The sequence below is a fragment of the Fragaria vesca genome, linkage group LG3, assembly GCF_000184155.1.
Source record: "Fragaria vesca subsp. vesca linkage group LG3, FraVesHawaii_1.0, whole genome shotgun sequence".
In the NCBI taxonomy this organism is placed as follows: Eukaryota; Viridiplantae; Streptophyta; class Magnoliopsida; order Rosales; family Rosaceae; genus Fragaria; species Fragaria vesca.
The window spans coordinates 21,519,985-21,545,769 of NC_020493.1; the positions used below are offsets into that span (position 1 = coordinate 21,519,985).

A 25,785-nucleotide genomic window follows, 5' to 3' on the forward strand; every position below is an offset into this window, starting at 1 on the left:
CCATTAAGTATTGAAAAAGGAGTTACTGCCATTACATTGGCGTTGCGTGGGCGCATAGCTACACTTAGTTTTACAACTTTTCATAGCGAATGAGATGTCAAGTCTTTCGTATTGTGTTGAGTACATTGATGCGTCTTATTGTACTTAGATGGGAGCTCTATCTCTCAACACATATTTGTCATCTTGCTTTAGACAAAACAACGGATCTCTCTTTAGAGCAAAAACTTTGATTAATCATGGGAGTATATGTAAGCCTCACTAGTTATAGAGTGCCTAAACCGATTGATGGAAAATCATCATCAATACAGTCATCGAGTGCCTTATCGAGACTCGTAGAGCCAATATGTATCATCATCAATACAGTCATCGAGTGCCTTATAGAAAAAGTTCTGAAAACTAGACTCGTAGAGCTTTCCAATGATATAAAGCTTATTGTCTGGTTCGTCAGGAGCTGTTCACAAAGCTCAAACGAAATTGACTGTCCAGAAGGGACAAATTGCTGTTTTTCACAGAGTTGGCATGTGCAAAGCTATGAAGCTTGCAGGTGGCATGTAGGCTTTTACCTTAGCCAAAAGTGACGTGTGTATGATCAAAACCAAGTCCTTTTGGTCATTCTAAGGTCGTAAAATCCATGACTAGTTAGCAAAAGCTCCCTGACATGAACATAAACTAACTCAGATGACCTAGAGGATTCGATCATGATGATAATTTTTTGGTTTTGATAAGTCTTCAACGTCTTTTACAAGACGGCAATTGGTTTAATAGCGTAGGGGGATCCAAAATCAAAAGTTTTCGATAACTCCAAGTCAGTATGACCAGACATGTCTGTGGAGGGTCGGTAGTGCGAGACACACTTGAAACCACTATCTCCTTAATTTCAGACAATTCTAAGACATCACACTGAGCTTGGATAAGCCTAGTTGAACAATTGATAATGGAAAATCCACTATAAGGTAGAAGACTTAACTAGAAACACGTTGGCGATCCTCCTTGAGGATGCAAGGCCGTGCGTCATCTTCACTTGGAGAGACCAAAACGGTACAATCTAACCATGTAGATTGTAAATATGTCATTCTTCTAAGAACGATGTAAAAATGTACATCTTGTTTGTAAATCAATACGAACCCTAAGAGGAGAAAAGTTTCATAACTTCGAAAAAATTCTCAAGGCATTCATTATTGCTAATGTAAGTACATCGAGGTCTCAAATAGACGACGCCTTATTACATATAGCTTGGAAAGATAATCAATGTCTAGCCAATGATGTCAAAGTCATGGGTAGCTAGAACTGGATCTGAATCTTTGAAATTTGTGATCATGAGGATGACGTTATTGTCCTCATATTGATTTTCCCTACCTTTTTGTATGCATTTATATTTTGAAGGAGAGTTCGACAACTCTTGAACCAATGATCCGGAGATCCACAACAGTTGCATTATCAAGAGCTGGCATGAGTTGTTTTGACAGATTGGTGTCTAGACCAGGAGTGTCGCCATTAGGGCCGGCGACACCTCCCCCTCTTTTCTAAACAACGGCACGGCGTTTTCTGCCGTTGCCGTGACCCATATTATTGTCCCCACATTAGGGGATAATCTCAAATACGTTTATCGCATTAACGTATATACAATTCTCGTTTGCAATTGTAAGATCAAAATCAAGTCTTGTTGGTAATTCTAAACCAACTTGGAGGACCTAGAGAACTTGATGATGATCGGATCCGCTAAAGATTATGGACAATATGTAGTCAATTAAGGTGGTAAGCAATCCACTTGACTAATAACTCAACAAGTAGAGTTATATGAACGTTTCAAGAAACGCTCTATGAGTACATTCCACAGTACTTTGTGGTCATTACTTTTTGCACAGATTGTCATTGAAGGTTTTTATCGATGGGGCGCGTCAAAGACTTTGAGCGCATGAGATGTGAAATCTCGGCATCTAGGCTTGTTAGCCTGGGGGTCAAAATATGTGGTTTAATCATTTCTAATGAAAGGTTCCACAGATACAAAGCGAAGATCCGCCTTAGGACAGACATCGAGTATGTCAAAACTCAAAAGAGCAGAATGTTACATTGCTCTTGCATACAAAACCAAGCTGTTATGAGACTCGATAGAGGTCACAAACAATGCTTTTAATGGTTTGTCCTTTGGATTGATCATATACAATCCGGAAAAGCCGCGAATTGATCAAACACAATTCGGAAAAGGCCTCGGATTGATCAAACACAATCCGGTGATAGGTCGGGGTTGATCATACACAACCTGGATAAGGAAACAAGAGTAATCAAACACACTCTTGACCCGCGAATAAAATTCTGGGATTTTTGGTACATGCACACACAAAATCTCAAACATGGAATGAAGATGGAGAATGGGAGAAACCACTTTATCTCCCCCGAGTTTATTGAACTTTGAACAGTTTAGGGTTTAAAACATACCGTAAAATTTCTTCAAAAACTCGGATTTCTTGATCTAAAGCTCGATCGGCGAAACCAGAAAAGAAGGCGGAGCTGACGGCCAGGAAGCGGCGATCAGGAGCAGCGACAACGTCGGGGTCGAGGCAGGGCCGAGAACTTTTGGTTTGAGAAATAATTGTTTTTTAGGGTTTGGAAAACAAATGGTAGGCTATTGGCTCTAGGGTTAGAACAAAGTGCATGATAACATGATGAAAGATAAAGTGTAGAGACAAAGAGAGATAGCAAGAGAATAGAGAAATCATCATCTTATTCATTGATAGAAGCCCTTTATATAGAGAATTACACAATACCAATATAGTAAGGATAAATAATACATAGATCTAGTCAAACTACATATCCTAATGACATAAGGCCAAGACACACATAAAGAATATCTAGAAAGATACAGAATATCCTAGAACATTCTCTATAATTTCTCTATTATAGGGAAGCAAAAGTCAATGTTTTAAGCAATTTTTCTTCTACAACTCTAACAAATTCCTTATTTTGGAGATTTTATTATCATTCATTCCCCAAATCCTTTAAAAAAATCATAGAGTTTGTAGCAAATAGCTGGGATTTGGTTTTCACTCTCATCACATTCCTCTTTTTGGTGAAAGTTTTAAGAATCTGTTGAAGCAAAACACCCAAAATCTCCCCAAAATTGAAACAACCAAGAATTTGGGGAAGCTATTGGAGATGCTCTTAGAGTACCCACACAGATCATGCTCCAAATATCAAAGAACTAGCAAAAGATCATATTTAAACACTTAACAAACACACATATATCAATTATCGAGCAAACATAACAACTAGCAAACCTACAAACTTACATGGGAATGGATTTCTTATATATAACAAACCATCAACCATCAATAAAGAATTAGAAAATAAAAACACATGTAATGAAAATAAATTCGATGCGGTTAGGTTTGAATCGCATGGTTTATGACTCATAACCAACCAAACTGTTTTTATGAGGTTCGTTATGGCTATAAACGATCCACTTTACTTCAGTTTGTATGATTGTTTTTTCGGTGCGGTTGGGTTGGTAATCACATTTTCAGTACCGTTCGATCGGTAACTGCCGGTTCAAATCGTTGACCCCTACATTACGTGACATTGCATTTTGAATCCCCAAATATAAGGAAGCACATCACCTGTTTCGGAATATCTTGTGCCAAACTTGTGCTACTAATGGGAGCCCGACATGTGGCCACTATCTTAAAAGGAGTTATATTCGTGGGTGAGAATCAAACACATGACCAAATCAGATCGTGTGCACCCAATGCCCTTCAGCCGTCGGCAACCCCACCATCGGAATTCAGGAATGTGACTCGTCTCTACCCACCACATTTCTCATCATTAATCAACATTGCTTAAAAAACTGCGAAAATGTCACTTGACGCATAAGCACCGCAACTTTGACTTCCAAGCTAGCCACCGGAAGCTTGACTATTTGGGCCATCCGGGGTTAAATAAGTCCACAACAAGGACCAGCCCGGCCCAAAGAAAACGTAGCCAAATATGGCAAAACGTCCCTCTCTTGATATGACAGAAATAGCAACAAGTCGCAATTCCCCATTCACTGGCTCACACGTCACTTCTAGTCCACGACCCGATTATTAAATTATTTATATATAAATTATTTTTTTGAAAGAATAATAGGACTAGTAGGAAGCCTATAGTCTGCGATATTAGAGATAGGCAAGCATATACGGCATATAACCATACACACATCTATACTCCATTTCCAGAGAGAATCAAGCACAAGATCTTGACCTCTCTCTCTTCTCTTATCTCTCTCATCCTTTCTTTCTCCGGTTCTCAGTTTCCGAGCGAATTAGGGCAAAGCGCAGATCGGAAATGGAAGAAGATCGCGGGCAATCGTCGCATTGCCGATTCTGATTTCTTTTTCCGATGCACTGAGGTCGGCGCCGGCGCGTGAGTTTTGATCCGGTTCGGTTATTGTTTTGATGCGATTGGGCCGAATTGTGGTTCCAAAGACTCTGAAATGGAATCGTTCTGGAGCCACAATGCCGCCCCAGACTCGTCGCATTTCCTCGTCGCCGTCTACTTCGCCTTTGGATTCTTCTTCGCTCGGCTCTTCCTTGATAGGTTCATCTTCACCGTAAGATTCTTCTTCTTCTTCCTCCTTTTTTGCAAGTAGCTAAATCCTGCTTTCTGTAATTTTTCGTTGAATCTTGAATTTTTGTGTGTGAAATCTTGGATTAGTTTCGCCTTCAATTCTGCATCATGTGGTTCTTGTGCTAATGATAACTCGGTTGAGCTTAGAAACTATGATCGTTGCGAAAAAATGGAGCATTATGTACAATTTTTAGGTTCATTATCATTATGCAATGAGTTGGCGGTTCGAATGATTGAGCTATTCCGAATAGTTGTAGTTGGAGGGAAAGAATAAGAGGTGAGGTTAGCGGACATTTTGGAATTACCGGAGTTGAGTAGGTTTGGGTCTAGGGGGATTCATAGAAAAGATTATTGTGGAGCAGTTCGAGGTTGCTATGCGTGTCGTTATTCTTGGTTGCATTATGTTCTTTTAGGTTGCAGTTAGTGTCAGCTTTATAGTGATTGCGGGGGCAAGTCTGAGATTTCTGATTATTTGTAAGATTTTGGGGTATTTAAGTGGTTAATTAAGATGATCAAGAACCTGAAACTGCAAGGATTTAGGTCTAGCATCTGGAAAAGGGTGATCTTTCTATGTCTTCAACATGATAGTTGCCTAGCCTCATGAATTCATGAATTGAGTTCTGTGTTGATTTATTGACTTGGTTGATAGTGAGTCATTCAAGGTTTTGGCATAGCATCTGAAAATTTTGAATTTTGTATTCCCTACTTGTCGGGTGTTAAAATGAATTGTAGACGTTTGTTGATAATGGAGGTTGTCACTGCCGGAGAGATTGGCTTAATCAGTGTCAGCTGTTGCTTCAAGGTTCAGTATGTTGGGTTAAATCTTCTTCTAGACTTCTAACTTGGTTTTGTTTAAAGTAAACTGTAGGACCCCCTGTAATATAGTCTGTTTGTAACCTATTAGCTTGCTTTTAATTCAAGGACAACTGTGTCTACTAGTCTGAGTGAAGACTAATTCTAAGGAATATACTAAGTAGAATTGACATCTTGGAGTTCTATATAAAATGCCACTTTAATCTATCCATAAGCTAGATCCAATTATTCATCCCTGTAGTGATACTTGTTCAGTTGTTCATCATTTGGACATTTGATTAAGCTTTCTCAACTTCTGTCCAGTGTCCAGTGTCCATCTCTCTCAACATGGAAATCATTCCAATACTACAGTACTAAGTCCTCCTTTCTTTTTGGTCATAAAAACACATGTAGAATCTATTTGGAGATAGGCTTAGAATTTGATTATAGGACTATGCTGAATGCCTGAACATTAGGTGAGTATGCTTTGAATAGGAATTTTGCATTCTGTACATTTTGGCATTTAGGTTTAGCAATTATTCAATGGCTCAAATCCAGAGTGTGTACATTACTTAATTCTGATGGCTTTCAGATCTGGGAATAGATCTGCATAAGTTTGTTGTCATAATATTAGCTGTCAACTGTTATGATATATGTATAGACAAACCTAGATACACAAAGTTTTGCCTAATATTTTGTTTGCCTTTTTTTGCCTAGTGTTAATGTCAGCATCAAGTCAAGCTTAGTAAAATGTATTTCTCAAGACTTGGGACAATTTAGATGCGAAGTTTTAAATCAAAAAAAAAAGAAGTTGCGAAGTTTTGAATTTTGGATTTCATTTGGAATTCATATAAATCTGGTAAAGTGGCATGCTTGCATAATTTTTGTTTACTTAACCAAATAGGATCATCATCAAATCCTGTTCAAGGTGGACTGAGAAGCCTGGAAAATATTCAATTGTTTGCTTTCCCTCTTCAAACAAAAATTTTCAAACCCACATACATTAGGGTATCAGGTTTTCTTTGAGTTCCCTTTAGGGACAAATGTTGACTTTATCAAGAATGTCAATATCTCTGGCCAGGGACGGAGCCAGGAATTTAAAGTAGGCTGGGCTAAACATACGTGAAAATTTCAAAGTGTATTTAAAATTTTTGACTACATTTAAATTTCTATGCCTATAATTTAATATTTAGATGGCAAGATCACTTAGAGGAGACTTGTTAGACAGGGCTAGGGGAAAGTATCACTTGGACGAGAGACTTACTAGAGAAATAATGATAGAAGCATGATAAATTAGCTTGGGATTGAAATAATGGAGAGAAATAAGATTATTATAACGCGAATGAGACAAACCAAAAACCATAATGGAAACTAAAACAATTTAAGTCGGTATTTTAGTCAATAAACCACCAAGTTCTTTAGATTTTTAGAGATTTAGAGATTTTTTTCTGCTTAAAAGTTACAAATCCTTATCACTTTGTTAAGAGATAGCCTTATGATTAGAAATTAAGAAGGCCTGCATGTCATTATTCATGTGAGCAAACCTACTGTCTGGTAATCATGATCATGGATTGAAAGTCATACTATCAAGAATCAAGAATTGTACTGATTTCTAACTGGTTGGCACTCTTCAGTTCTTTCTATGACGTGGACTTGTTTTATTCATGTGAAAGAAATTGAGTTATAGAAATGATGTTTAATGATTAATCTGTCAATAGCTTTTGTCTATTGTTCATGTCTTTGTTCCCCTCATTTCAGAGGCTTGCCATCTGGATGTCGAGAAAAGGTTCTGCTCCATCGAAGATAGATATGGTCCAACGGGCAAAGATTACGAAATGCTCAGAGTCTATGTGGAAGTTAACATACTATGCAACTGTCGAAGCCTGCATTCTCAGCATAAGCTACCAGGAGCCATGGTTCACAGATACAAGAGAGTACTTCAAAGGATGGCCAAACCAAGAGTTGGGGTGAGTAACTCATACGGTGGTTAGTTATTCTGCATTCCCACTACTGGATAGATGAACATTTATTTAGTGTCGGAGATTGGAATTGATTTGTTCTAATATCTAAAAGAACACGAGAAAATAATTTCTGTTTATGTTCTCTGCAGACCAGCATTAGTGTCTGATCTTGTTTCAGATATTGGTTGAATTGGGCATAATGCTTACTGATAAATATTAAGGGAATTAATTAATTGGGAAGTCAATTAGCAGTTTGTCGAATGCTGGAGACATACTCTGTAAATATTATTTTTAAACTTCACAGCTGTAACTCTTTTTTTTTTCATCACTTTCTAGTTGAATTGATTGTTGACGTGAACTCTGTTATCTCCTGACCATTTCAGAATATCAATTTTTTAATTTTTTTTATTAGTTTGGTGTCATTTTCGTTTTGCAGATCATTATTTTTAAAGTAATGTTTTATTTTTGGTCTCAAGAGATAGGGCAATGCATTTCAAGCTCTACCCCTTGTATATGCCATATTGAAGAGCTTCCCTACTCCATTAGTGTGTTATATGTCTGAATGTATAAGAAGGTGTTTCCATCCAACTTGGTGGACAAGATGATTGTGGGATATACCTTTCATCCTCATCCACACAGATTGGAGGGCTGTGTCAGTTCACGTTTAATTGTAATTTTACTATATGGTTTGTTTTTTTTTTTTTCTTTTGTTCATCCTATGACATTTTATATAGTTTCTAGCATCCGGTAGGTTAGAACTGCATATTGTTTAATTAGCCAGCTCGTTTCTGTATTTGTATCTTAATAAAATCTCTGTGTTTCTCATGGAGAAGAAACTAAAAATGATCGACTTAATTGTTATAGAATGAATAATTTTGATGACTCAGTTTTAGCTTAGCATTTACGAATTGATTATTCTGATTCTGTTCCTTTATCATTTCAGGCTTCCCCTAAAGCTTGTGTATATGTGTCAATGTGGATTCTATACCTACAGTATTGTTGCTCTCCTTACATGGGAAACCCGAAGGAAGGATTTCTCAGTGATGATGTCTCATCATGTAATTACCGTCTTCCTGATTGGAATGTCATACATTACAAGGTATGTTTGTGTATGTGCAATTCATTTTTTATGTCAGTTTGTGTTCGTATGGGGAGGACATCATGCACTTATTTTCTTTCATTCTTTTAAAAAAAACCTGGTAACCTGGGCCCATAACAGTCTTTCCTTTATTGTTAGTTTGATATGGTCACTTGCAGTAGCTGTAGTCCTAAGTTACTAATATAGCAAATTGTTGTTGAGATACTGTTTCAATAAAACCAGTGTCCCTTAAACTTTGGGTGATAGTATTAAGTAACAAACTCTTACTATGACAGGTCTCTCTCTTTACATATATATATATAGACACACACAGTCCCGTTCACAGGTGGACGTCCGCAATTGTGAGAAAGTGCAGACTGACACTCTCTACCATTAGATTGGTTATATCAAATTTAACGGCTCACATGAAAAACCCATGTGGGTGTAGGAACACGAGTCTTCTTGCACCCTCAGTCTTCAACTCATCACTTCTGAACAAGGAACGAATTTTGGAAACATAATGAAAGATATGGAAATTGGAGATGTTTTTTTTTTTTTTTGATGAAGTAAAATTGTGGAGATGATTACGAATGAGGTAGATAAAAGTTACACCAATTCCTCTCTTTATTGGTTGGCTTCGAATGTGCCAAAGCTATGTCTAAGCTTTCGCTGGGTGGGATTCAGGTTTTGAATGACTTGTTTTTGTCTTTCATTTTCTTTTAACTTTAATTGAAAACTGAACCCAGTTCTTCATCTTCAGTCTTATGCTAAAGTGAAATATATGAAGATTTATTTTTCCCTCGGGGCGGCCTTAGATCGGATTATTGAGTATAAGCCATACTCTTTATGGATGGAACGAGAGATAAATCATCGACATGGGTTTCGCCTTTTTCATATGTCTGAATCCATCCCTCCATCTGAGATGCAACCCGATCAATCTCAGACTTGGACTGGCTCTATGGTCTCTTTTTGTTTGTTTTCCTTTGATTCAATTTGAATAGAGAATTGTGGAAGACCGCTCGACAGTGTGACCATGTCACGGTAATGACATTGACTGGGTTCGAGGTCGGTGAAGCTAATCAGCCAGAAAGGCCATGTGAAGATTGAGAATAAGCAGGACATCTGAAATTCCTTGAGCCGTTGAAGTTCATTTAAATCAATCCTACAGCTCGGCACTTTTGCATATATCATGGACATCCTTCTCTGATTGCGCCTGTATACACACACATACACTGAAAAAAACGCTCTTTGAAGCTTAGCTCATCTAAGACCATTAGTATCAATGGAATTTTCGTTGGATTTGCATATGTTGACATATATATGTGAAAATCTCAAGCATTGTAATAAAGCTTAAACGCCATGATCCTTTCCGAGATTATAGGCAGGCTTCACAAAAATTGTATGGGGTAAATCCCAAACAAATGAGTTGATCAAACACCCTAGCTTTGGTACTCGAACGCCAAATGTATTTTCTTTGCTTGTCCATGCCACTAATGTCTACACTTGGGCATGTGTGTGTGTGTGTGTGTGTATATATTTATATATGTATGTATACAGGTATACAGGTATAATATTTTTATTAATAGAGATGAACCTATGATCGAAGCTTTAGGTTCAAGCCCCATTTTGTATTAATATACTAAAAAATTTCTTGGTTCTACATGTATTAAATCAATTTCAGTTGAAATGATTAACTAAGACTAGAAGTAATCCACTGTCCACTTGCAGCTTTTTCCGAATTGGCTCAATCATTCTTGCCCTGCATGATGGGAGTGATGTATTCATGGAAGCTGCCAAGGTCTTCAAATATTCTGAGAAGGAGCTTGCAGCAAGTGTGTTCTTTGGGTGTTTTGCTTTTTCATGGCTCATACTGCGGTTAATATACTTCCCCTTCTGGGTCATAAGCTCATCAAGGTCTGCTCTCATGGTAAATCATTTTATTATACCATATATAAATGTATGGTAACTCCTCCTGCTTATCTGTTCTTATGGTTGCTTTTTTACAGTTATGACCTTGTTAAGCACTTGGATTTGTCTTTGTCCTCTCATACAACACTGTACTATCTGTTCAATACGATGTTAATGACGCTGCTTGTGTTCCACATATACTGGTGGGTTATGATATGCTCAATGGTTAGGAGACAACTGAGTAATAGTGGAAAGGTTGGAGAAGATATAAGATCAGGTAAACTATATGTGCTGCTTACAGGTTTGAATTTTACATTTCAGTGCTTGTTATCAACTTTGAAAAGTATATACTCTCCACCTCTCACTTATTGGTTGAGTAATACTGGAAACATTTAGTATGTTATGCAAGGAAACTCTTCAGCTCGTATTTATATCACTTGTCAATACACACCTGGTTGTCAGTTGTCACTGAATTTGAGGTGTGGGCTTTCTCCGCAAATGAAAATATGGCTTCTTGGCTTAATATGTTTATCTCCATACCTTGTGTCGGCCTTAGCTTGGTCCACTGGGTTGCTCTTTGTATAGAGAATGGGTCCAAATTGACATAATTAATATAAGGTTTTTTTTTTTATTAGTGTTTCAATTTTTCCAGTCAAGTCATGTTCTTCAGTCATTATACTCAGACCTACCTTGTTGTATTGTTGGGACCGTATGCTGAAACTACGCTCATGGAAGGTCAAACACATTTTAACAGTGAATACCTGTTTGTAAGTTTGGCTAATGAAAACAATGTAAAGTTACACCTGGAAGCTTGTTGTGTATCATAGAAAAAATCACATTCTAACATCATACACATCCATCTTGTTGCGTTGGTTTCTTTTAATGGTTTTAGATTTCACCACTTCCTTTCTAATGATTTTCTCTGCTGTTTACAGATTCAGATGATGATGATTAGACGGAAGATTTTGTCCAAGGTTTTCTTGCCTTTGTTAATGCTGACCTGTATGTAGGTTATAGCTGCACTCAAAAGTGGCCCTTATCTGTAGGAAGGGGTTGATAGTCTCTTCCGTTATCAAATTTTGTTTCGAGTCTTCACAGATCATGGCTCATGTCACCGTGTATTCTTTTCCTTTTTCTTTTTGGATGGAGTCTCTTGTTATATGGTGTATAAGAAATAGGTAAATTTGTGTATAATTCTTCTCTCAGGATAATCACTTGTATTGAGACTAGCCTTTTGTATGGAGAAATGAAAGGTATTCACAAATTAGTAAAGAGAAAATATATCATGGACTTGTCATTGTTTCTTTCACGCTTAAATATGTCGAAATGCTGCACGGTACTCACATTTCGTGTGCTATGTTTTCTTTCTTTCTTCTGAAATGGGTACACACCAATGAGTACGTTATCAATCTTTTGATGAAGCATAATCGTTGGTTAAAGAAGCTCAAAGCCAATAAACTTTCAACAATGACATCCAAAAGAACAGTTATATGACTTGTGTATGGACGTCTCTTTTGGTACATGAAAACAATGTCAAGTTTTGATCGTAACGTTTACGGTAACATTGTTCTTTTTTCGAATCAACTTAAAGACTCGCGAAAACTTGACTTGTCCATGGAAAGCAGATGTGCCTGCGTGATTGACGTAATTGGAAGCTGATTTTCGATGACTGCTCAATCTCAGGTGTTGATTTTCGATGACTGCTCAATCTCAGGTGTTGATTAGTTACCAAAACAGTGAAAACGGACGCCTATATATAATAAGCTCTAGAGTAGAGGTTTGCTTCATCACAAAGCAGAGGAGAGGCATGAATTCACTTAAAATTTCCACCCTTTGTTTCCTACTCTCTATCATTTCCATACCCAACTTCACTGTTTCCCAAATCCTATTTCAGGTACAGAAAGAAGCACATAATCTCTCTCCCTCAACTTTTTGTTTTTGTTTTATTTGTTTTGTTTTGTTTTTCTGATGGTTGTTGGTTGGTGATCTCAGGGGTTCAATTGGGAATCAGCAAAGAAGGGAGGATGGTACAACATCTTGGAGCAGTCCGCAGCTGAACTAGCTTCTTCAGGAATTACACATGTTTGGCTTCCACCACCTTCTCAGGCTATTTCAGATGAAGGTACTTGATTTTTTTTACTTTCACAAAACTCTCTTTTGTACTTGAGTTGTTTCCATTCTCATCCAGAATTTGGAGAACTTTGTGAGCTACCTGATGCTCTGGTTAAAACGACCAAACAAATGTCCACCACAAATAATTAAATTGTAACATTTCTTTTCTCTGGTATTGAATATTAACAATGATGCGAGTTTGTTTCGATAATGACAGAGAAATTCTTTGGTATTGCAAGGTTTGTAACAACATGAAACAGAAACTCTTTGGAAAATGCACAAACATCCTTTTCAAGTCTTCAAAATTGCCGAACTGTTGCAGATTTCATTTGCAAACCATCTAGCTACCTATACCATCTATACTTTATATGATGTATCTTTAAAAACTGATAATTAGTATATACATCTATCAGCCGGGACAATTGCCTTTTCGATACCTGTGTTTTGAATTCACAGTTTAACTTGGTGTGTCTTTACACCCTGTCTCATTTAGCAAAGAGATCCTAAGCAAGTGTATTCATAGCGATGGCTAACATTATCAAAGCACTGCTGAGATAAAAGCCGCAATTGTATTGTTAGGTGCATGATTTGTCATATATGCAGCACAATTCATCTGTAAATTATGTCAAAGATTATGCATTTGATTGTTAACCTAACCGGTTTGCTGTTCCTTCTAAGTGCGACTAGTACATAACTCCTCAGCATTTCTGGTAACTGTTGATAGCATTGTCTTTGGCTGTTAGCATCAGTGGATTCAGTTCTACGAATATGAAACTTAAGTGAACTTCTTTTTTTTAGGCTACATGCCTGGCAGGCTCTATGATCTCACATCAAAATATGGAAACCAAGATGGATTAAAGGCACTGGTAAAAGCCTACCAAGACAATGGGATAAAGAGCGTAGCAGATATTGTTATAAACCATAGATGTGCAGAGAAGCAAGATGAAAGAGGAATATGGTGCATTTTTGAGGGAGGAACACCAGATGATCGCCTTGATTGGGGGCCGTCTCTTATTTGCAGTGACGACACAAAATATTCTGATGGCAAGGGAAACCCTGATACTGGAGCTGACTTTGGTGGTGCTCCTGACATTGATCACAAAAACACAAGGGTCCAGAGTGAGCTCTCGGATTGGATGAACTGGTTAAAGACCGAAATTGGTTTCAGCGGCTGGCGATTTGATTTTGTCAGGGGATATGCTCCAGAGTTCACCAAGCTGTATGTGGCCAACACAAAGCCTAGTTTCTCAGTAGGAGAGTATTGGAATTCCATTGCTTATGGAAGTGATGGAAAACCTGAGTACAACCAGGACAACCATCGCAACGAGCTCGCTGGATGGATAGGGAATGCTGGAGGAGAGGTTACTGCTTTTGATTTTACAACAAAAGGGATACTTCAAGCTGCTGTCCAGGGTGAACTGTGGAGGTTGAAGGACTCGAATGGAGGTCCTCCTGGATTGATTGGAATATCGCCACGCAATAGTGTGACATTCATAGACAATCATGATACAGGTTCCACACAAAAATTGTGGCCATTTCCATCAGATAAAGTCATGCAGGGATATGCTTACACTCTTACTCATCCAGGCATCCCATCAATAGTAAGTCTTTTTCATCTTGATATGCCTTCTTACAAACTAAAATGACATCGTCATGCCATTGCTCATGTGAAAGTGTTTATAGTTTAATTACCTGTTGTCCATTTAGATAACTGTTTGTATTTTTTTGTAACAGTTCTATGACCACTTCTTTGACTGGGGATTGAAAGGGGAGATCTCGAAACTCACTGCAATTAGGTCCAGGAATGGGATCAAACCCGACAGTGCCGTCCGTATCCTAGCAGCTGATGCAGATCTCTATGTAGCTTCCATAGATGACAAAATCATAACCAAGATTGGTCCAAGATTCGACGTTGGGAACCTTGTACCGCCAACATTCAAAATCGCAACTTCTGGAAAGGATTATAGTGTTTGGGAGAAATCAGCATGAAGGTCTTGTTTGTAAAGCAATGAACTAATTAATAAAGTACTTGTTATTCATGTATTGCAAGTGCTTATCATGAAGTAATGCAAAGGAAAATTTTGCCTGTAAAGCCTTACTGGGATTGCCGGAATCAATTTAGAACCAAAAAAAAAGTTCATGATAATGCTACAATTGAGCAGAAACGAATTAATCTTGGACTAAACTGTGGTAACCATCAAAATTCAACTAAGGTTGCACAATCTCTTACTAATCTTGGTCTTCAAAACGAAGTTGTAATTGTCTTCTGAAATTGAGTAGTCAAGACTCTACTGAATCGCTGCTCTAGGTGCCATCCAATTCAATGAATCCCTCCACTCAGAGCCTCTAGCACCTTTCCTACGGCGGAGGTGTACATAGAGATTCTTGCAGAGCAAGCCTGGTGAAGAGCAAGATTTTCTGATATTTTCTGGGAATAAGAGACTGCAGGATTCACAAATCTTGATCAGTTTAAGGCAAATGAATCAATAATGTATGGAACATGTAAAACAGATATGTAGATTAAAAAGAAAAACATTAATGACTATATCAACATGTCCGCAATTGCAGTAGGTAACTTCTAAGGATTTGAGACTTCAACTCGAAACTTTGATATCCAAACGATTAAAGATGAAGCCACCGAAATCTGAAATTGAAGATAGTGTCAAATACTCGATGGAAGTGCACCCTGAAATGAAGCTGAACAAGTCTTTGGAAGTCAGTTGCACACGCTTGAGGGACAGAGTTTTCAAAGACGGAATTAGGGTTTCCAGATGATGACCAATCCTAATAATTTTCACACGCTCCAAATTTAAAATTGTTATAGATTTTGCACTCAGAAAGTTATCCAGGGGGTAAATAGTAGCCTACAACCCCAGATTTAGTTCCAAGGCTAATATCTAATTCCTTGACGCCTTTCTCAAGTGCAAAAATGCAAAGCTTATCTACCATGGCAGAATCTCCAAAAACATATCTGTTCATGCGAAGCCTGAATATATCTAAGAGCCGTTTTTAATCTTTCTCATTCTCTTGTGGAACTTGAAAAATATGTTTGGAGGATGTTGCTGTTACATGACTTGTATGACTTGTGTCTAGTCGTCTCTTTTTTCGTAACGTTTACGGTAGTTCTTTTTTCCAATCAACTTAAAGACCACGAAAACTTGACTTGGAAATTAAACTCTGACAGTAACGGTTGGGTTGGAAAACTCGTCCATGGAAAGTAGAGGTGCCTGCATGATGGACGTAATTGGAAGCTGATTTTTTGTTACTACTCAATCTCAGGTGTGGATTAGTTACCAAAACAGTGAAAACGAACGCCTATATATAATAAGCTCAAGAAGAGAGGTTTGCTTCATCTCAAAGCAGAAGGGAGACATGAATTCACTTAAAATTTCCACCCTTTGTATCCTACTCTCTATCATTTCCATACCCAACTTCACTGCTTCCCAAATCCTATTTCAGGTACAGAAAGAAGCACATAATTTCTCTCCCTCAACTTTTTGTTTTTGTTTAATTTGTTTTGTTTTGTTTTTCTGATGGTTGTTGGTTGGTGATCTCAGGGGTTCAATTGGGAATCAGCAAGGAAGGGAGGATGGTACAACATCTTGGAGCAGTCTGCAGCTGAACTAGCTTCTTCAGGAATTACACATGTTTGGCTTCCACCACCTTCTCAATCTGTTTCAGATGAAGGTACTTGATTTTTTTACTTTCACAAAACTCTCTTTTGTACTTGTGTTGTTACCATTCTCATCCATAATTTGGAAAACTTTCTGAGCTACATGATGGTCTGATTAAAACTACCGAACAACGTCCACCACAAAAAGTTAGATTGTAACATTTTTTTTCTCTTTTTACCAACGATTTAAGTTTGATTGCATAGTACGTACTTCTGTAATAACATGAAACAGAAACTCTTGGAAAATTCATAGTGATTACTAACATTATCAAAGCACAGAGATAAAAGCCGCAATTGTACTTGTTAGGTGCATGATTTGTCATATATGCATATATGCAGCACAATTCATCGGTAAATGTCAAAGATTAAGAGTTCAATACAAAACAGTTAATTTTCAGATTTCGCATTTGATTCTTAGCCAAACCGGTTTGCTATATTTCCCAAGTGGACTAGTGTTTATATCGTCGTCTTTGGCTTTTAGCATCAGTAGATTCAGTTCTACGAATATGAAACTTAACTGAACTCAACTTCTTTTTTCTGAGGCTACATGCCTGGCAGGCTCTATGATCTCACATCAAAATATGGAAACCAAGATGAATTAAAGGCGCTGGTAAAAGCCTACCATGACAAGGGGATACAGAGCATAGCAGATATTGTTATAAACCATAGATGTGCAGAGAAGCAAGATGAGAGAGGAAAATGGTGCATTTTTGAGGGAGGAACACCGGATGATCGCCTTGATTGGGGGCCGTCTCTTATTTGCAGCGACGACACAGATTATTCTGATGGCAAGGGAAACCCTGACACTGGAGCTCCCTTTGTTCCTGCTCCTGACATTGATCACAAAAACACAAGGGTCCAGAGTGAGCTCTCGGATTGGATGAACTGGTTAAAGACCGAAATTGGTTTCAGCGGCTGGCGATTTGATTTTGTCATGGGATATGCTCCAGAGTTCACCAAGTTGTATGTGGCAAACACAAAGCCTAGTTTCTCAGTAGGAGAGTATTGGAATTCCACTACTCGCGACGAGCTCGCTGGATGGATAGGGAATGCTGGAGGAGAGGTTACTGCTTTTGATTTTACAACTAAAGGGATACTTCAAGCTGCTGTCCAGGGTGAACTGTGGAGGTTGAAGGACTCGAATGGAGGTCCTCCTGGATTGATTGGAATATTGCCACGCAATAGTGTGACATTCATAGACAATCATGATACAGGTTCCACACAAAAAAAGTGGGAATTTCCATCAGATAAAGTCATGCAGGGATATGCTTACACTCTTACTCATCCAGGCGTCCCATCAATAGTAAGTCTTTTTCATCTTGATATGCTTTCTTACAAACTAAAATGACATCGTCATGACATTGCTCAAGTGAAAGTGTTCATAGTTTAATTAGCTGTGGTCTATTTAGATAACTGTTTGTATTTTTTGTTAACAGTTCTATGACCACTTCTTTGACTGGGGATTGAAAGGGGAGATCTCGAACCTCACTGCAATTAGGTCCAGGAATGGGATCAAGCCCGACAGTGCCGTCAGTATCCTAGCAGCTGATGCAGATCTCTATGTAGCTTCCATAGATGACAAAATCATAACCAAGATTGGTCCAAGATTCGATGTTGGGAACCTTGTACCGTCAACATTCAAAATTGCAACTTCTGGAAAGGATTATTGTGTTTGGGAGAAATCAGCATGAAGGTCTAGCAGCAAATAATTAATAAAGCACTGGTGATTGCAACTTTGCAAGTGTATATCATAAAGTAAAAGGTGTTTTAGGAGAGAATCTACCGTTATTGTTCGATAGAAATACTTATTTAGAGCATCTCCAACAGCTTTTCCATTTTCTTGAAATTCTCAATTTTGAGGAATATAGAGCTATTTTTAGGTCCAACAGCTATCCCATCCTATTCCCCAAAATGGGGATGAAGAAGAAAAAGAAGTTTTCATTCCCTAAATTTGCAGCAAAGCCTTCCTTCTCCAAAATTAAATTCTTCACATGCTCCAACAAATTTAAGACAACAATAGAATATTTTATTGGGTAGTTTATTGTTACAATGAAATATATAATGTTTTTTTGTTATAATTAATGATGATATATTATATTTTATTGTTGTATTAAATGCTGAAATCTCCAAAATGGAGAAGCTGCTGGATTTTGATCATAATTTTTTTTTAGAGATTTTAGGGTGTGTTCGGTACCGTTTTGTGAAATGGTTTTTTGTTTTACAAATTCAAAAACAGAAGTAAAACGCGTTCGGTTGATGTATTTCAAAAACTCCAAATAAGATACAGGGAGTACAACTCTAAATTCATGAGTAAGTTTGGAAAACATAAAAAGGACGTTTTACCCGTTTCTGAACACGGGATATTGCATTGAAAAACATGGAGATTTTTTCGGGAGCTCTCTGCTTCATGACACAGACTGTTTTAACTTTTAACCACCTCTTCTATGTATTATGTGCCACAACTTCCAACTATGGCGATCAAATTGACATCATCTATGAGATTGATTTTTCTGTTGTAAATTGGAGAAAGTTCTTCGTACCTAGTTGCTAGGTTGTAGCTTTAGGATTTAGACTCAGTTTGAAAGAATTACCTCAGAAATCTTCCTACCCAGATGGCCAGATGAGTTTGTTGTCGCTCTGAACCTGTTCACAATTTTTGTCGGTGATACTATTCCTCTGTCGATGGATATGGCGAACCGAGCATACTCACGTTTCACCACTATTCATGATGATTCACTTCTGTTATTCGATGAGAATCCATGATTCCAGTTGAGAGTTTTAAGTTGAAGATGATGAAAAAAGCAAATGCGTTTATGTGGTGGAATTTGATGCAAACAATATTTAAATGATATGCCAGATAGCTACAGTAAATAATTATCATTATATTATAGAAGATTGATAGATGTAGCTGTGCAGGTGATGGGGATAAACTTCAACAAACTTATATTGATAGAGTTAGAGACGCATTGGTGAGGAACAACTGAAACATGCTTTTACTTTTTTACTTTTTGTAAAACTCTTCCACAGTTGTGCTATCGGACGCATATCCAAATCGTGAAAATATCAAATTTAATTATTTATTTTCATTTTATAAAACAGTTTTTGAAAAATGAAGTTGTAAAACAGTACCGAACACGCCCTTAGCTTTGGCTTCACCATTTTAGAGAAATTTTAGAGAAGCTGTTGGAGATGCTCTTATAATGAGGGATTTTTTTAGGGTTATTTTAAGAGATAGACTCTCTACCGTCAGATCTAGTTTGTTAAAAATAAATGGATGAGATTAAAACAAAGAGTGTACATCCTTCTCACTCTCTCTTTCTGCAAAACGTTGAGACCAACCTTTGAACCCAGATTTTCATGGTGAGTCTAATCCCGACGAGGAAGGTGGAACGGAGGTCGAGACGGCGGAGCTCGGAGCGAGGTTGATTCCGACCCATGGTGGGTCTGATTCCGAGGCTGATTCTCATATCGTTAACCCCATTCTGGGTTCTCAATAATCATCAAATTCGCATCTCAAGCACTTCTCTTTCTTCAAATCCTTTTGAAATTGACTGGGTTTTCCGGCTGGATCTTGTATTTGTAGTGGGAATACGAGGGATTAAGAGAAGTAGTCCTCTTGTCTCATATTTGAATTCAACCGGAGCAATTTTGAGGGAAATAGTTGATGCAAAGAGTTCATCTTTTGGTTTCAAAATTCAAACTGATAACAAATTTTGGGTTTTTTTTCTCATATGGAAAACAAATTTGGACTCTTGTTTGAGATAGTCCACTCTTGCCCTCTGGTTGTATTTTTCAGTTCTCATATTGAAAACAAACTTTGGGTTTGTTCTCTGGGCAACGATGGCAAATGCAAAATAAACAGAGTACACATAGTGGGAAGAAACTACAATTGAAATTAGTTTGAAAAGTGCTTGAGAGTGGGGGCTCGAGGGAATTGTGGTTGAGATTGGATTCAGGAGAATTGTTACTGGCAGATCACAGATGTCTCGACATAATTAAGAATTTTGGAGATTGGATTTCTGGGTATTTGAAGGGATTGAGAACTCTGGGAGTATGAGAACTTCAGGCAAGTTAGGAAGGATTCTTTGCTTTAATCTCATTCATTCATTTTCATTAAACTAGATCTAACTGTAAATAGTCTATCCCTGTTTGGTAATGTGGTATGGGACAAAAATTCACATATTTTATACTTTTAACAGAATTTTAGTGGAGTAATTTTAAATACACACCCCTAATCTCTAAATACACATCCATTACTTAATACACCACCCATTTAGTTTTTCATTTCAATATTATACTAAATACACATCTCAAACTGCCTAAAATACCCTCAATATCTAAAACTAATAATAATTTGTATTTAATATAATTATTATATATTTACTATTTCACAACTCTCTTTATGCATTCTCTTTTATTTTCAGTTAGATTTTTTTTTATCGGGTTGGAAAATTTTTTCTTGATATTTATCAATTTATAACCAAAAGAGTAATATTATATTCGAACTCCAACTCCAATATGACATCAATCAGCTAGAATTTGAAGAAAAATAAATTATTGAACATACATAATTTTTTCAAGGTTAAGAAACTAGTAGTAGTACAATAGCATAAAAACTAATTTTTAGTCTGCAAGATAAAAACTAAACTAAAAACTAAAGTTGATAAAAAGAACCAAATGAATCAGTAAATAGTATATGTGATTATGACAGTAGATGAATTTCAGTTGATGAATTTTGGAGAAGAGGTTTTTATTTCTTTTCTTTTGATGCGTAATAATAGTGGAGAAGAGTTAGGTTTTAGGGAAGAGGAAGTTTTTTTTTTCCTCTAATAATTTATGAATGTTTTTGTAATTAAACATACCTATAAATTTGATGTGAAATATAAAATAATAGAGATGTGTATTAAGAGATTAGAGGTGTGTATTTAAAATTTCTCTTTGGTCATTTAGCTTACCTATAAAATCTTAATAGAAACATAAAATAACAGAGGTGTGTATTAAGATATTAGGGGTGTGTATTTAAAATTTCTCATTTTAGTGTTTGGTAAAACTTAAAAAACATGTTATAATTAATCTTGAGGTCGATAAACGCAGATTTTCAGAAACAGCCCCTTGACATGCTTTCTCAAAACTCGGTTTTGCAAAAGCGCGAAGGGCCGCAGGAGAGTGAAATGAAAATTTAGAATACCGAGAGCACCCTCGTGTTTGTTCAAAAAGACGGGTTTGTATGGTATGACATACATATTGCAAATGTGTCTAATTGTATGACATATGAGGACTTTTAAAAGGGTATATGGTAATTACATGGTCATTTAGTTATTTCTTCAATCAATGATAGTTACACATTTTGTGAGGCATGCTATATCATATGGTATACTAGAATTTTCCCAAAAAGACTGCTATGTGTATATCTTTCACATTTCTTCTCTCTTCAACGTTCTAGGCTTCTAATCTGCAACTCAGTTTAATCAGCTTTCATCTTGGTTGTCATCATTCAAGGATTCCCCCTAAATTTTGGTGGTTACAGTCTAATCCATGTCTCAATCTATTCAATTTGAAATTGAGAATTTCTATTCATGTTCATTATTTTACCTGAATACTTTCTGGGTTAGAAGCTTCTACATAGTAGTTTGAGTTTCTCTATACTTGAAGTCTCCTTTTTGTTGTCTTATATATAGCACATATATTTGGCTTCAAATGAGAGCATATGAAGGTTTCTGATCACTGATTCTATATACATATATAGACCACAAATTTGAATGGGTTTGTTTGATAAACGAATTAAAAATTTTTAAAGCTTAAAAGAGAAATATGATTGAAAAAACAGGAGAGGAAAAGAATAGAGAAAAACCCTAAGAGGAAAAGTCCTCTCATCCGGCCTCGCCGCCATTCCTATGTTGGCCACTGGCCTCGCCAGCGTGAGTCGACTATGGCCGGACGGGATGCTAGCGAAGTTTGTTCGTTTGGTGATCGGTGGCTAGGGGTTGAGTTAGCCCATTCTACAGCATCTTCAGTCGAAGGCGGTGACTGCACAGGGTTTGATCTCGCAAAGAATGGTGGTGGCTGATTGCGTGGAGCGAGATCCTCACATCTGACCTGGCTTGTGAATCCATGGTTGCTTCCGAGCGTGATCCGCCGAAGATCCGATGAAGATTGGAGGCGGGTCGGAAGATGGATTTGCAAAGGGTTGAAGTCGGACTATCAAGGTTTGGGAGGTGGGGATCGGGATGTTGTTGTACTGATGGTTTGTCGGCAGTGGAGCAGTTCAAGCCAGAAAGCAGCAGTGGTTCAACGGTAGGTGGGGCGAGAAGATTTGGACGGTGCGGACCCCGTTTTAGGTTTTGGGCCAATGATGGGCTTCTCAGTCTGGAAGTGGGCCTATTTTGGGCCGAGTGGCTGGGCCATTTCTGCTATGGGTTTGTTTTATTTTATTAGTTGTTTTGCTGTTTCAGTGGTTTTAATAAATCCCTATCGTTTTTCAGTAGAAGTAGGTGCGTGCACTCTTTGTGCCTTGTCCGTTCTAGTTTGGTCGCGAATCTCATGTATTAGCACATGGTCGCAACCTCTTAGTAGCTGGAATATGTCTACCCTAGGTATGCAGCGAGTTCTTTGCTTCGTCAAATGGTCACTGCCACCTAATGGTAGAGTGAAGCTAAGTGTCGTCGGATTTATCCTCTGGAGGCAACATAGTAGGAAAGCTGTGCTTGTGGAAATTATGTTTCGCAATAGTCGAGTTAACTTTTCGTTATATCACCACTATGTTAAAGTCACCACTATGTTAAAGCAAATAGAGCAGCCATTAGAGCACTATTTGCTAGTCGGTGCCTAGTTGAGTACATGTTTGTAGAGACTGTTGATATTAGTTCAGGTCTTTGTAATCAGAGGTTTAGGCTCAATGTCCCCCCTTGTATTCAATAGTTTCATTAATCAAAACTTAAGGGCAGCCGCACCAACTCTTTACTAAAAAATAAAAAATAAAAAAAAGATTCTGGAGTTGGCTTATGTTTATCATCTTGTGCATAACTTCTGTATATTGAACCTTAAACAATTCGTAGAACTCTTTATAAATTAGGGTATATTAAGCCAACTCCAGAAATATCCAACGCTATACCAACGCTAACGCTTTGTCCATTTTTGTCATTTCATGGTTTTGTATTGGGTTTATGAAAGAACTTACGAAACACTTCCAATATCAGTTTGATGATTATATTAATTACCAAACACTTACCTGAGTTTTTAAACAGTGGATTATTTTACAACTGAGTTTTTATACTGCTGATCGATTATTGTGATCGCAATACCAAACTAAACCAAAATGAACCCAAAAAATGGATCCCTCATTGGAATGGCCCTCTTATTTATATGCATTATATAGAGTCTTCCGAATAATCTAGAAGTTCTATCAATATAAGAGTATAGAGATTTAATGTGGATTGAACTTGGTAAGAAAAAAAAAAAAAAAAAAAAGGTATGCAAACTGAAATGAAATAAAATCTATGTTTGTATCTAACATGCAATTGGATAGAGGTAAACCCACCTGGCATCATCAACATGTAGGACTAGTTTTCTGCAAGCTTTGAAATACTCGAGAAAATTTCGAAAGGCATAATGATTTTCCATTCTGTCCTCGAAGGCAGCGTCTTCGTCCAAAAGATGGATATCTGCGTCCATTACAAATTCTGAATTATATATGGATATCTATAGTGGTCTCTTTCAACAAATTTCCACAACACCATAATCGCAAACAATACAGGTTATGTGTGCGGTTGTTGATATACTTTAAGTTTCTGCAATTGAATATATGAAACTCACGGCACATGCAAGGATTTGAGACTCGAATCCGATATTTCAAGTTGCAGAAAATCCTCATCGAAGTTAGAATTTAAACTTTGTGACAGATACTCAATAGAAGGCATCCGGAAATCAAACGGGACAAAGTCATGGAAGTCAGTCGCACACTCTCGAGGGACATAGTTTTCAAAGTCGACGGAAGCATGTCATTACTAGAGATGACATCCACCTCTACATTCAAATCCTCCAAATGTAAGGTAGTTAAAGATTTTGCAGCACTAAGAACTTCAAGTAGCAATATCATCCGGTTATCCAAAATAGAACATGAAAATAGTGACAGAGATTCAATGGCAGGGAAACTGGAAAAGAAAACCAACAAAGCCTCGGAATTCAGTTGCACAATGTTCTTCAGTGACAGATATTCAAAGACGGAAGGGTAACAGAATGGTCCTCCACATCTAATATCACAAACTCCAAACTTGAGGTAGTTAATGATTTTGCATCAATAAGGGTGTGAAGTGAAAAATGGTAAAGCAACGACCTTTGCTAATGTCCAATTCTTTGAGTCTTCTCCCGACTGCGAAATTCAAACACTTGCCTAGGATACCAGAGTCTCTCTCTATACTGAAGGTAGACGTAGTCAAGCGAAGCCTGATCTAAGAGCTTCTTGTTTTTGTGTTAGTTTTCATATTGGAGTATCTCGAGCTTTTTGTCACTATGTTGTGCCGGATCGCCATCATCGAGAACTAATACAGAGAGGGAGAACCATACAGCTTGCCATTGCTTTGAAAGAGAGCTCATTCGAACGGCAGATTTGGTTGGACCGTAGGAAGGAGTGGGAGTATTTGGTGGATAACATCGTTCATGGCCATGGGGTTTTGAACATAATGATCTTTCTTTATCTGGCCCTGCTTTGAGATCTTGTTAGTTGAGTTAGGGTTCTTCGCCGTCATGTTCCTGCGTCTTTTTGCTTTGGTAGCCAACAGGCAGCGGCCAAAAGCCACAAAACAATGTGGCTTACGTACGTACGAAATGACAAATATAACTGCAATTGAATTAGATCTCAACTACCAAAGTACGAAAAGATCAATATGTAGTAGAAAACTACAAACAAATCTTCTGAGAACTGTTTCCAGATAAGGATAAACATCAAACTTGTTTAGAGGGGAGGCCATGCATGCTAGGGTTTTACCAGCTGGCTGGGCGTTCTGGGATTCGAACTTGGGTCGGGCTTCACGGGGCTTGCTTCGCTAAATTTTTTTCGTTATTTTTTTTTTTTTACTTTTTATTTTTCTAACTTTTTCGATATGAAAGTTAGAAGAAATTTTAAATACAAAACTCTAATATCTTAATATATATCCCTATTATTTTATATTTCACATCAAATTTTATAGGTATGTTTAATTCCATCAATTATGAGGGGAAAAAAAAAACTTTCCTCTCCCCTAAAACTTTTTTTTTTTTTGGTTCGAATCCTTAAAACCTAACTCTTCTCTACTATTACTATGCATCAAAAGAAAAGAAATAAAAACCTCTTCTCCAAAATTCATCACCTGAATTTCAACTACTATTATAATCACATGTACTATTTACTGATTCATTTGGTTTTTTTTCTATCAATATTAGTTTTTATCTTACAAACTAAAACTTATTTTTATGCTATTGTAATTAATTCTACTAGTTTCTTAACTTTGAAAAAATTATGAATGTTCAATATTTTTTTCTTCAAATTTTAGCCGATTGATGTCATATTGGAGATTGAGAGTTTGAATATAATATTTACTTACTCTTTTGATTATAAATTGAAAAATATCAAGAAAAAATTTATAACCCAATCAAAAAAAATATAACATAAAATAAAAAAGAAT

The 25,785-nt window shown here is 37.2% G+C and overlaps 3 protein-coding genes across 3 annotated transcripts; all 3 read left to right on the forward strand.

Annotated features, from left to right (window-relative positions):
- Positions 1 to 4,130: 4,130 nt before the first annotated feature.
- Positions 4,131 to 11,611, forward strand: LOC101294739 (LAG1 longevity assurance homolog 2-like). The gene is made up of 6 exons (XM_004294759.1): positions 4,131 to 4,585; positions 7,153 to 7,361; positions 8,299 to 8,454; positions 10,162 to 10,347; positions 10,440 to 10,618; positions 11,277 to 11,611. Exons 1-6 carry the CDS (start codon positions 4,469 to 4,471, stop codon positions 11,294 to 11,296), a joined length of 867 nt encoding a protein of 288 aa, XP_004294807.1. The 5' UTR covers positions 4,131 to 4,468; the 3' UTR covers positions 11,297 to 11,611.
- A 358-nt stretch (positions 11,612 to 11,969) lies between these two features.
- LOC101294444 (alpha-amylase-like) lies at positions 11,970 to 14,542 on the forward strand. Its single transcript, XM_004294758.1, has 4 exons — positions 11,970 to 12,235; positions 12,334 to 12,463; positions 13,252 to 14,054; positions 14,188 to 14,542. The coding sequence occupies exons 1-4, from the start codon at positions 12,038 to 12,040 to the stop codon at positions 14,440 to 14,442; spliced, it is 1,386 nt and encodes a 461-aa protein (XP_004294806.1). The 5' UTR covers positions 11,970 to 12,037; the 3' UTR covers positions 14,443 to 14,542.
- Positions 14,543 to 15,811: 1,269 nt separating this feature from the next.
- On the forward strand, positions 15,812 to 18,071 carry LOC101295025 (alpha-amylase-like). Its single transcript, XM_004294760.1, has 4 exons — positions 15,812 to 15,912; positions 16,011 to 16,140; positions 16,669 to 17,429; positions 17,563 to 18,071. Exons 1-4 carry the CDS (start codon positions 15,826 to 15,828, stop codon positions 17,815 to 17,817), a joined length of 1,233 nt encoding a protein of 410 aa, XP_004294808.1. The 5' UTR covers positions 15,812 to 15,825; the 3' UTR covers positions 17,818 to 18,071.
- Positions 18,072 to 25,785: the final 7,714 nt, after the last annotated feature.

Coding starts and splice junctions, on each gene's coding strand:
- LOC101295025 (XM_004294760.1), top strand. CDS start 15,826: ATGAATTCACTTAAAATTTCCACCCTTTGTATCCTACTCTCTATCATT. Junction 16,141..16,668: donor TCAATCTGTTTCAGATGAAG/GTACTTGATTTT, acceptor CTTTTTTCTGAG/GCTACATGCCTGGCAGGCTC. Junction 17,430..17,562: donor ATCCAGGCGTCCCATCAATA/GTAAGTCTTTTT, acceptor TTTTGTTAACAG/TTCTATGACCACTTCTTTGA.
- LOC101294444 (XM_004294758.1), top strand. CDS start 12,038: ATGACTGCTCAATCTCAGGTGTTGATTAGTTACCAAAACAGTGAAAAC. Junction 12,464..13,251: donor TCAGGCTATTTCAGATGAAG/GTACTTGATTTT, acceptor TCTTTTTTTTAG/GCTACATGCCTGGCAGGCTC. Junction 14,055..14,187: donor ATCCAGGCATCCCATCAATA/GTAAGTCTTTTT, acceptor TTTTTGTAACAG/TTCTATGACCACTTCTTTGA.
- LOC101294739 (XM_004294759.1), top strand. CDS start 4,469: ATGGAATCGTTCTGGAGCCACAATGCCGCCCCAGACTCGTCGCATTTC. Junction 7,362..8,298: donor TGGCCAAACCAAGAGTTGGG/GTGAGTAACTCA, acceptor TTATCATTTCAG/GCTTCCCCTAAAGCTTGTGT. Junction 10,619..11,276: donor TGGAGAAGATATAAGATCAG/GTAAACTATATG, acceptor TGCTGTTTACAG/ATTCAGATGATGATGATTAG.